The sequence below is a fragment of the Salvelinus alpinus genome, chromosome 15 (assembly GCF_045679555.1).
Source record: "Salvelinus alpinus chromosome 15, SLU_Salpinus.1, whole genome shotgun sequence".
Taxonomy (NCBI): Eukaryota; Metazoa; Chordata; class Actinopteri; order Salmoniformes; family Salmonidae; genus Salvelinus; species Salvelinus alpinus.
The window spans coordinates 34,051,064-34,063,262 of record NC_092100.1 but is presented as its reverse complement, the minus strand read 5'-3'; the positions used below and the strand labels follow the sequence as shown (position 1 = coordinate 34,063,262).

General features: G+C 42.3%; 1 protein-coding gene across 1 annotated transcript in view; it reads right to left on the bottom strand.

Moving 5' to 3' along the window:
- The window catches only part of LOC139540482 (RNA polymerase II elongation factor ELL2-like), a 50,938-nt gene that overhangs the window by 11,250 nt on the left and 27,489 nt on the right, over positions 1–12,199 (bottom strand). Inside the window, exons 5-9 of the mRNA XM_071344346.1 lie at positions 7,793–8,037; positions 6,814–6,938; positions 4,188–4,305; positions 3,346–3,802; positions 2,470–2,533 (exon numbers count right to left, since the gene is read on the bottom strand). Of these exons, the coding sequence (XP_071200447.1) occupies positions 2,470–2,533; positions 3,346–3,802; positions 4,188–4,305; positions 6,814–6,938; positions 7,793–8,037 (1,009 nt within the window). The remainder of the gene's footprint in view (positions 1–2,469; positions 2,534–3,345; positions 3,803–4,187; positions 4,306–6,813; positions 6,939–7,792; positions 8,038–12,199) is intronic.

Below are 12,199 nucleotides of genomic sequence, written 5' to 3'. Positions count from 1 at the left end.
CACATCTGCTGACAATCTCTTTAAGTGTTCAAGAACCATATGCTTTTTCTTATTTTTTTAAAATTGAGCCTGTGCACATTCCGTTGGATTTTGTTGGTCTTTACTTGTATAAAATCAAAGTTAACCTTGTCTGTTCTGTCGGTCATTGAAGAACCAGATATAACATTTTAGCAGACATGTCATATGAGGGTGGTGGGCATTCCATGGAATGGGAGAGTCATAATATGAATACATAGTCATTATATACATTACAAATGCAGTGTAGATTGTGTGGGCATGTGGGCTGAGCAGACATTTAACAGAATACACAAACAACAAAGTTGTTATTTTTAGGGATTTTAAACTCCAACTCATCTCCTAATGTACCAAAAGCCTGTGGATTATGTAAATTATATATTGGAGAAAGACTACCACTTAAGTATTGTGGTCAGTTTGTATTGCCTTGTAAATTCAATTAAAAGTATAGTGGGTGATGGGGCTCTACTTGGGGAGAGAGTGAGTCCACCAAGAGACTGAAGTGAGATGAGTAGAGGCCCCACACAAAACTGTCTGATGTCCTCCCAGTCACCTCGTCCCAATCCCTCGGATAGAGCCTCTCTCCACTCTCACCAATAGCCACCATTGAATCTTAGCTATAATCACAAACAAGGACTAATAATGACTCGACATACTCTCCTAATCTGTCCAGAACCCTTATTTTATAGCAGGTTTGCAAGTCACAAAAAAAAATCTAATTACATTGTAATATAGTTAAATCCTTCTGACTCTCTCCCAAGCCCATTCCTCTCCACCTCCCCCTCCCAGTTTTTCACCCCCTTTACCCCACCCAAGCAAGCTTGTCCCAGCCTCCCATCCTTACCCACCCAAGTTTGCCCCAACCTCCCATCCTTGCTCACAAAAGCTAAGCTTGTCCCTCCCCATCTCCCACCCTTGCCCATCCAAGCCAAACTTGTACCAACCTCTCAACTTTTCCCACCCTTCCTACCGCTCAGACACACTTACACCCATCCACTTACTTCTCATTCTTTCCCGCCCAACATCCATCCTATGTATCCACACACCCATTCTCTCCCATACCTATTCACCATCCCTTACTTTTCCCAGACACACCTATTCACCATCCTTCACTTTTCCCACACCCACACTTCCCCTTTTGACTTGTCTTTTCAGTGTCCATGTAGCCCATTGGCATTGGTTACTTCTGTCGTTACTTCATAGAGGAAAACAATTACTTGGAGAAAGTATAGGTTGTATTGGGGGAGGAGGAAAGGATATTGTCTCAACTTAAGATAAGCTGGTGTTAGGCATCACTGTATGTAGCCTAGTGCGCTCATCGTTTTTTTCCTACTTTGTCCTCTTCAACTGGGAAGGTTTCTTGTAGCTTGACTCGGGATTCACCGGCGCTTATGAATTCCATCCTTTGCGTTCCCTTCGATACCCACAGCACTGCCGGGAAGCAGAGCTGAGACTTGATCCCCTTTTTCTCCAGTGTCTGATCGAAATGTATTCCTTCGTCTCTCTCATCCTAGCAGACAGGTTGTAGATTACAATGATTGGGTATTTAGCGTTCTTCTATCTTCTGGTGATAGATTCACATCAAGGACAAGGACAAAACACTCATGTTCTTTCGTCCAATTCATCTTCTAAATTTTGCAACTTGGTTTCCAAAAGGCTTATTTTGTCGTCTTGATCGTTCATGTGCACGCCTTGTTTGTGTGTGACTGACACGATAGCATCTATTTTCTTTTTTAGCAAATCTCATTTTGTAATAACAGATTGTAGCAGTTTGTTTTGTTTTGCATGGAGAGCATTTTAGCCATGTTTTCCTAGATAACCTTTAACTGTTCATTACACACATTTGCATCTCCAAGTTGCTCCTTGTCTTTTCCTCCGGGGGAAGCCATGGCTTGTTGGACTCGTGTCACCACGCCACTTTACCAACTGATTGGTTCGCTGTTGTACATAACTGATCGCTCACACTCACCCACTTGCTTGGGGATATGTTGATTTATCGATTTGAGAGGCTTGATTTAAACATTGTCTGGTTTCTACATATAACATATAGCTACTCACACCCCATGCGTCCTATCGGTACGCGCTTGTGCCTCATCTTTTTAAGTCATTCTCAGTGAAGCTGTGTTATTACTGCACATTTGACAGATCATTTAAAACTTCAAAATGTTCCACTATTTATGTGAATGTTTTCAAGCCGAATCCAGACCTTTTGGAACAAATCGCTTTCCTTTCACAACAAAAGTGACTAAAGTAGTCATACCATTAAACAAAAACATTGAAGCAACAGATGGGAGAAACAGAACCTGAGACTGAGACCTGAGACCACATACTGGTTTCACTTGTACCATGTTTACAGCATGAATGGGTTTCACATAACTTCAACCTAGAAGTACAACTCAGCAACCCAGGGCAATTCTGGAGAACTTGTGAATGAAGCAGTGTGTTTAAACTTACATTAAATAGTCGGGCAGCTCCTCCGGTGATGTACGTGTGACAGGTGTTTTAGCCCCCTCATTGTCTGGAGATAAAAACAAGCAGAGAAAAAAAAAAGTTCATGTAATCTGCCAATGCAAACGTGATAAAACTCATATCATACCAAGGCTGATGGAGTTTATCACTACTACGGATAAGAGACCTGCTACAAGGCAGGCGGTGACGCCAGAAGCGCCCCAGATTGGGAGTCAGAGCAGCCTGCTGACTCGATGAACTGTGGGTCACCCAGCTGTTCCACAGAATCATCTACACACTAGCCAGGGAAAGGGATGGGGGTTGCTAGCGGAAGCTACATACACAGCACCCTTTCCACTGGAAATTATCTTCAGATCATTGATTTGTCGTCACTCTGTTTAAAACCTACAGCAATTCACTATGAGCCGTATATCTAGATAAGTCACCTATGCTATTGGGGACCGATCCCTTTGATGTTTCAAAATACTTTTCCAGAGCATGTCGTTTTTTTTACTACTGTAACAAATATGGGTTAGGGAAAACAGACATTTTGACTGGATTTTTACTACTTTGCAAATGGAAAGTTTTAATGACAGTGTTTATGTATATGGAGAGTGTTTATTCGTATGTATACAAATACTGGGCAGTCTTTCCTGTAATCTTGTTGGCTCAAATACACTGATTAGATGGTTCTTGTAAATTATTGAACTTCTCTGATTTCAATGTGGTCATAGACCAGTGGTGCTGTAAATATATCCTTTGATGTCATTACTGTATCATTATCAACATGTTCTGTGTCTGCTATCATTCCAGTCAACAAGGCCTCAAAATGATAGAATTTAGTTGAAAATTACATAGGGAATGAGATTGTGATTGTCTTACCAGTGATGTTTTCCTGGTTCTGTTTCAGGTCGGGACTGTTCTCTATCCAGTCCTGTTTTAAGCGCTCCCTGTCCTTGTCTTTGTGCTTCTTGGACTTCTTCTTTTTGTGCTGGCCGTTGGCTAGCTGCTGGTCAGTGCAGATGGAGGGCTCAGTCTGTGGGGGCTTGGGGCTTGGTACTGCTAGGCCTGGCTCTGTCCTCTCCAGCTTGGGAATACTGGAGGAGCAACCCAGTTTATGCCGTGTGTAGAGACCATTAGGGCTTCCCTGGACGTGATTGTTGGTTCTCTCAAACTCTGTTTTGGTCTGTACACTGGTGTTGCCTGGACCAGATGAGCTACGGGCTCCAAAGGGACCAAGCTGTCCATTGGAAGGGGACTGCAGGGATAAACTGTGGTCTAATAGTCTTTGCTTCTTGGGGGTCTGATAATCGGATAGGTCGGAGGGCACGGGGCGTTTCTATGAGAAGGGTAAAGAAGAGGATTTACCTGTAATACTACTTAGCGAAGACCAACTTACCCTACATTTGAAAGGAATGGCTCCGCTACATTAAAACATCCTAACTGGCTCCTGAAAATGTCAGTGACTGAACTGCCTCCAGCACTCCAATGAATAAAAAGCAGATGCTACCAAACCAAGAAACTTTCCTCTCATTCCTCCTTTACTCAAGCTTATTCTGTAGTAGGCCCAAGTCAAAAGGCATAGCACTATTCAAACATAAATTATTTAACCCTTGAAATTAATCTGTGCATTCTCTTATTTCTAATCAATGTCAAGTTAAGAAAAACAAAGAGTAAGGGCAGGATGTAGAAATTCTTTTAGAGTTAGGTAGGGGAGTATTTACCACAGAGGGAGTCTTGACCGGGCTGAGTTGTGACGGAGAATCCGCAGGGGTTTTGTGGAATGAATGGTTTGACTGGAAACTCTTCAACTGGCTACTGCTGCTCAGTGGCTGCAGTTTCCTGCAACATTAGAAGGGGAAGACATTTTTACTTTGCTATTCCATTTATGTTAGGGCAGATAAAAAAAATTGTTAAGCTTGAGTTGACAGATTTATTAGTTTTTATACAACGCGTAGGTCTAATCCGGAATGCAGACTGGTTAAACCAGCATTTTAGCCGGTGTCAATTCCACAAGTTACCACCGGCTAAGTCTATGACTTTAAAAGACCCATTTACTCTGTTCCATCTGCGCAATACACTGTCTCATCAGCCCAGGCAGGGAAGTTATAAACTTTATCTCCACTATAAAAAAAAAGCATCTAGACATTATCACACATTTATTTTAGACTAACATTTAGTTTTCAACAGTGGATATTTGTATAAACCTTGCTGTCTGTCTCTGACATTTGCAACATTGTTTCAATATTCAAATTCGATCTTCAGCTGTCCCATAGTAATGTTGAACGTGTCGGGAGTCGGGATGAGACACAGGCAGGCAGCTGTTCTCATCCAGTCGACATCAGCATTGCTCTTTGTATATCCATACAAATGATCAATAGAAAACATGAAAAATGAAACAAAGTGCAGCTAGTTTGCCTTCTGTCCAGTTTGAAGTGATTGTGTTAGCTAGCTCCTCTGAACAACACTGTGCTGATGAGCACATTTTCTACGGCAGGCGAAGTTGCACATCATTACCTCTTTTATTTGAGTACATCCATAACAATGTCACTAGAAAACAGCTTAAACAAACGCAAATGCCGCTACTTTGTTGTTATTCTGGCTGAACTAGTGTTTGACGTGGCTGTAAATTAGTCGTAGTTGGCTCGCTAGCAAGCAAGGGATAAGAATGTTGCCAGCCAGGATGGCAGTGGAACATTTAGAAGGAACGACTGGGTCGCGTTCATAGATACAGAACATAAAGACTGAATGAGTCTGGCAACCGAACCGATAGAACGCCGCTTGGGTAGCAACCCTAGATGTGTGTCGGGACTATATCTTGTGGAACAATGAAATAGTATGAATAAAACATGTTTTATGAAAATATGTAAATCATTATTTTAAAATGTTGGTAACCGGTTGTATAAAAGTGATAATGCCCTCGAAGCCGGTGTTTGGAGGATATATTGGCACGGTTTTCCGGACCTCAACTTTTTCTCGGGCCTAACAACACCCGTGCCAATATATCCTCAAAACACGGGCATCTGGCATTATCACTTAAGTAAATAATGGTTCAAACTCCAATTGCAATTGCATGGCTTACAGAGAAGTGAGAGAGGTGGGGCCATGTTAACAGAGGAAAACAGAACACAAAACAGGTCGAACCGGTTGGTTACTGCAAAGTCCACCTTGATGCAGCTGTTCACATGAATATTGCATTAGAACAAATAGACCACATTGTCAGACAGATGTTACACTCCCATTATCTACACTTGACCTCAGGGTGAAACTGACACGTTTTTCAGCATGTTTCAAAGTGTTAGGCTGTATGTAGTGTTTCTAGGTTACAGAACACAGATTACATCTGCAAGAGGCAAGCACTAAGACAGAGCGGTGTCCAGTCACTTCAGTGAGGAGAACAATGGTGCCAGATGCAGGCTCTGTTAGGCCAAACACTCCTCTCTCCACTGGCAATCTGCTTCCTCCAGCTCCTTCCTCACAGAAACCTCACTGAAATCAGAGGTCCATCATACCTCCCACAGCAGCCACATGACCTTTTCAACTACATGATCAATGGAATCTCCTGGAAGCACCACTGGCTTTCAGGACATTCCATACATGAGACCCTCTGACAGACTAGGCTTCCAGCAATATGGTTGCTTTCTGGGATAAACTATAAGGAAAGGCTCTGATATCAAAAACAATTGGTTTAAAAAAAAGACGGTCATACACTGATGAGCCACATCAACAGCTACCTTGCCCTGTACATGCAGCAAAACAACATGTCCACTTCCATTCAGAGCTCTCTTTAGAACATCTGAGTAGTGTAAACAGAATGGGAACAATAAGCAGGCAGGAGGTCCATCCAAAAAGCTTATGAAACCCACCCCTTAACTGACCAGTGGCAGGATAGGACACGTACTTAACGTGGGATGACGTCCACTCTCATTCTGAACAGCTCAGCCATGCTACCTTCCTCTACATTAATGCTATTTGACAACACCAAGCAGAGAATATTTCTCTCCCCGCTTTGATGTGCCCATTAAGAAATTCATCTGTGCAGAGAAATAGTCATTTAGAGTCTCTCCTTTCACCATGATCACAGCGGCCTGCCACAGTAATCCAGTAGGCCTGCAGTCTCAACGCCAGCACGTTGTCAAAAAGCATCAGAGCATCCCGCTACTGAGGAGAGGTAATCATCCAATTACTGACGCTTAAAAAGGTTAAATGAAGATAAACTACAGACTAGGGGACTCTCCGCCATGACACCAACATGATGACAGGTAAATATTTAAATATTCAGTGGTGAAAATGTGAAGGAGAGTATGATGGTAGAGAAGACAGGTGAGTAGAAGTACAAGCCACACCCACCTGGCCAGGAGCCTATGGATGAGCGGCTTCTCTTCCTCCAGGTAACCGGGCCAATCCTTTTGGACAAGCCTGTAGAACTCATCCTTCAGAGTAAAGCTGTGATCTTTGTGGTTCAGTTTAGCAACCTGCAAATCAATGACAAACACATTTGAACCCTCTGTCCCTGTAGCATTAAATAGACTTTTGACCCCGGTTAAAAGAAAGGCTCAACTGGCAGGCTGTCAGAATAATTATACATTGTTCACCATTAAAGTAATTGATAGCAAACACAGCAATTACACTAGCATTGTGCCAAGTTAGTCACAAATACAGTACCAAATCTAGTCTACCCAGAGAGCCTCTGTGACAGACAACCATTTGTCAGAGTAGTACTGGCCTGCCTGGAGACACCCCACCCTCCCCGGTGGAAACACCGTCTTCTCCTCCAGACATAATTAAAGCACAGCTCTAATTACAGCTACCAGTAGAGGCAGTAGCAGCAGCGACACAGTCGCTCCTTGTATGACTGCACTGGGACTCCCAAACATACCCAGAACAGGAAGTACGCCTCAAATATACCAACTGAGATCACTTAGCTGCTCAACATTTGGTTGTAAAAGGAGCCATTAGCATTAGATTCTGAGTGGCTGTAGAGAGCGAGCGAGGGAGACAGAGAGGCTACTCTACAGTGTTTCCATTTGGAATCCCTGGAGGGATTTAGAATTGCTTATAGATGCAGCTGAATCTCAGAGGCACTTTTAAAGACCCTGTCCTTTCTTTCAACGTGAAAGTTGCTGTGATGTTTCAAATGTTTCATTTACAAAATAGATTGTTTATTCATTTCAAATGCATTACAATTGGAATACAATATGCAAAAGTTGTGCATTATTGAGTTATATCTCCACTTAGTGAAACCAGCACCTACCATGTACATTTATCTGCAGCCTAGTATCTGAGTACAGTTTTAGTGTTGTGCCATGTTGCGTTCTACAGGTCTCACCTCATCCAGTACTGCTCCCAGGTCAGTCTTGTCCTTGGGAGTGGCCCTCTCCCTCTCCAGCCACAACAGCAGCTCAGGCTTCCTGTAGGGCTTTAAGGCCAGGACGTGGATGATGCGGTCTCTCAGGGGCCTGAGGGCTACTGGGCTGGGGGCCCCGCTCTTCTTGTTGTTAGGGGAGTGCTTGTTGCTGCTGCTGTCCATGCCTGACGACAGGCCCTGCTTCCTCTGGATCTTCACACATTTACCTGACAGAGAAAATGAGATGCACAGAGAGGCGCCATTTGACGAGAAAAATATTTAGTCACTTACAAACTATCTTTTCGACATAAAAGCTACCTTCTTATACTGCACACAGGAATGGCACCTTGTGTCCCTAGTAGGAAATAGCGTCTTAAAATATTTAGCCAGATCTCATGAAAGCCTCCTGTACACATACACACTAACCCTTTGATCACACCAACAGCATCATTGCGCAAAATAGTACACGGCATCATCTGGATATGTATGCAACAAAAGTTCAACATTCACCTTCTGCTACCGTTTCTGTCAAGCCGTCTACACATACAGGTTTGACGCGTACGTTCGATAAATCCAATGCATGCACCACACCGAAAGCACTGCAACACACTGCTCCAAGACAAACGCATCCTTTCATTGGAAATGAATGCAATTCTGGTGTACCAAACCGCAATGACGCTGTCGGTGTGATCGAAGCGTTAAGTGTTGGTACGCAGCACCAGGCTCGGAGTGCAGTGAAAGGGTTGACAGTGAGGTTAGCCAGTTCCTGTGCAAACAGAGGAGCATGGAAACTAAAGCACCTTGCTCACTCACACACAGAGACCATTTTTCCTGTTGCAGCACTAATTAACCTGGCTCCAAGCCAGCAGGACATGGTGGTGCTTTTACTGCATGTACATGTATCTCCCAACCTAATCTCATTAAACGTTTAAGATCTGCTTTCAAGGTTGCTATAGGATGAAAAGCACAGCCTCTACGTGGGAGCAGTGTGGTTCTGGTATCATGCATCTACTGCATTACGTAAAGTATTGTACGTGAAAGAGTTGATCTATTATATTTTATTTAACTTGGCAAGTCAGTTAAGAATAAATTATTATTTACAATGACGGCCTACCCCGGCCAAACCCAAAGGACGCTGGGCCAATTGTGGGCTGCTCTATAGGACTCCCAATCACGGCCTGTTGTGCCTGGAATCGAACCAGGGTGTGTAGCGATGCCTCTAGCACTGAGATGCAGCGCCTTAGACCGCTGTGCCACCCGGGAGCTAGAGTAGGTTTAGATATGACAATCTAAATAGTATTTTACGGAGTATGTAAATTATTTGGCTCCATGCACTCAATTTCACATTTCTAAAAAGGCCATAGTTGTTGCACAACTGGAATGTAATAATGTTAAAGATATTGAATAACAACTCACCAAAATGTCTCTATTCTTATGCATCAAACATTATACATACAATTCATGACATTTTCTTAATGTGAAAAATGACAATATCATCAACATATAATATGAACCCCAGCAACAAACTATTTTTTTTTAATCAACTCTGGGCCTGAGGGTAAATCCGAGGGTAAATCTCTGCTTTTGCCAAATGCAATGTAGTTTTGAGAGCTTGTCGTAACAGCTTCCCTGGTTCAAGACGCATACATTTTACAGTCCAATATCTTCCTGTCGTGTAGAGAAATAGCCTGTATTGCCTCATTTTAAACAAGCAGCGACTAGACGCTAACAATAAATTAAATCTGCTTGTCATGTAGTTGGTTATGGGAAAGTTTGTAAAACGCTATTCTGTCTTCTGTATAGCCTTTACATAAAACCAGCAGAACTGCACATGCTTGACTGAAACATAAGTTGCTTTTCAGAAATATGATATGGGTTGTTTTCCTTTTTGTAAAAAAACATTTGTTCAACATCATGGCGTACAAAATCAAAAACAGTAAATAAAATAGATTAGGGTTGTCACGATACCAGTATCGCGATACTCAAAAAGGTATCGTTGCAAGGAAACAAAACATGAAGCGGACTAAATTTCCTGAGTCCTATTGTTGGAAACAAGCTGCCTTATATTGTCACCCAGAATCACATTTATTTTCCATGCTAGCTTTTTTAAAGGACCAAAGAGTTACGTTTGCTTTGTGTTCTCCTGTTTGCCATGGAAAATCAGGTATTGTAGTATCGCGATACTGGTATCGTGACAACCCTAAACTAGATACACCAATGTTTATCAAAACATGACTATCACATTGAAACCACAACAGTAGCATTCATCCAACATGTATAGTTACACCGAAGACCATCATAACTCAGTTTGAGATTATCGGGTGTTCCTCATCCAATCTGTCACCAAGGTGTAATGCATTACAACAATATGTAATGTACGTCAGACTGACACCAGACCAAGCAGAGAAGTGAGGAGTTAGTGAGCATATAACAGGCTTAGGATGAGTTCTCAGGTTGGAGTTTAGCCAGGAGGGCGGGGTTAAGTTCTACTCTAGCATTAAGTGCCATAGGATCTTTAGTGATCACAGAGAATTATGATCTTGGCTTATCATCTCATCTGAAAGACAGCACACAGTTTGTGGTATTCCTCACTCCTTGGGTGTATTGGCATGTCCTACTGCTACCTGATGTTCTCCTTACCAGATAAATGAGTCTAACCAGACCCAACCATAACTGGACTAACCAAGCCTAACCTTTCTTAACCTCAATACTAGCTAGTGCTGAGCGATTAACAGACATTTTGGGGGGGGTTTCGGTTATTAATTAAACAACTAAGTTAATTGACTAATGTCAGTTCATTACTTGAATTCCACGTAGTATTTTATGAGCCCAACGCGCCCTTTCTCTAGGGTGAAATCAAATCATTCACGAGAGAAATCAAGTCAAGAACTGTGGGACGCTGAACTGATGGGAGTTGTAGTTTACATTAAGCAAATGTTCAACCTAGTTCAGCGCAGAAATGTGGTAATTAACTAGGTGTAGTGTCTCACGTGTTGTTTTCAAACTCTCCTGAGAATGTTTCAGATGAAGTAGATGTTCACTCATTAGATGGTTCTCCAATTGAACGTGTTGCCGCATATAAATACTTAGGTATTTGGATTGATATAGATTTGACGTTTAAAAAAATAAATCATACTGTAGATGAGCTGGTAAAGAAGCTAAGATTTAAAGTCGGCGTTTCTAAAGAAAAGCAACAGGAAGCAGATTATTCAGTCTACCTTTTTATCTGTTCTTGAGTATGGTAATATTATTTATCCAAGTCCAGTTGCTACTACTCTTAAACCTTTGGATGCATCTACCATAGTGCCCTTCATTTTTTTACTCATCACTGCATCAAAAGGTTGGCTGGACTTCACTAAAGACCCATAGATCTCTAAATTTCTCCCTTTTTGTTTACAAGGCACTACTTAATTCCATCTTATCTAACTTTGCAGTTGAAGTATAGACACCCGAGTTGCCTAACCCGTTCACAGGATTAGTTAATGAGGTTCCTATGGTCTCCGCTGAGCTAGGTAAATCTGCTTTTAGTTTTAATGCACCTTATTGCTGGGCCAAAAATGTAAATCCATTTCATCTTGACGTTCTGGTGCGGTTCAGGCAATTTAAAGTATTGATTGGGGACTTAGATCTCTTTTACAAATGCGCCCTGTATACACAACGTAAATATACACATGATACCCAATCGATCTCTAAATACAAAAATATACATTCCTACACAAATACACTGCATGACCAAAATTAACTGTTTTTCAGTTAATTACCATGCCTGATATATTTATGCTGTATATACAGGGCGCATTTGTAAGAGCCATACACTGCATGACAAAAAGTATGTGGACACCTGCTCGTCAAACATCTCATTCCAAAATCATGGGCATTAGTATGGAGTTGGTCCCCCCTTTGCTTCTATAACAGCCTCCACTCGTCTGGGAAGGCTTTCCATTAGATGTTGGGACATTCCTGCGGGGACTTACATCTATTCAGCCACAAGAGCATCAGTGAGGTCAAGCACTGGTGTTGGGCGATTAGGTCTGGCTCGCAGTCAGCGTTCCAATTCATCCCAAAGGTGTTCGATGGGGTTGAGGTCAGGGCTCTGTGAAGGCAAGTCAAGTCCTTCCACACCAATCTCAACAAACCATTTCTGTATGGACCTCACATTGTCATGCTGATTCAGGAAAGGGCCTTCCCCATACTGTTGCCACAGAATCGTCTAGAATGTCATTGTATGCTGTAGCATTAAGATTTCCTTTCAGGGCCCTAGCCTGAACCATGAAAAACAGCCCAAGACCATTATTCCTTCTCCACCAATCTTTACAATTGGCACTATGCATTCAGCAGGTAGCGTTCTCCTGGCATCCGCCAAACCCAGATTCGTCCGTTGTACTGCCA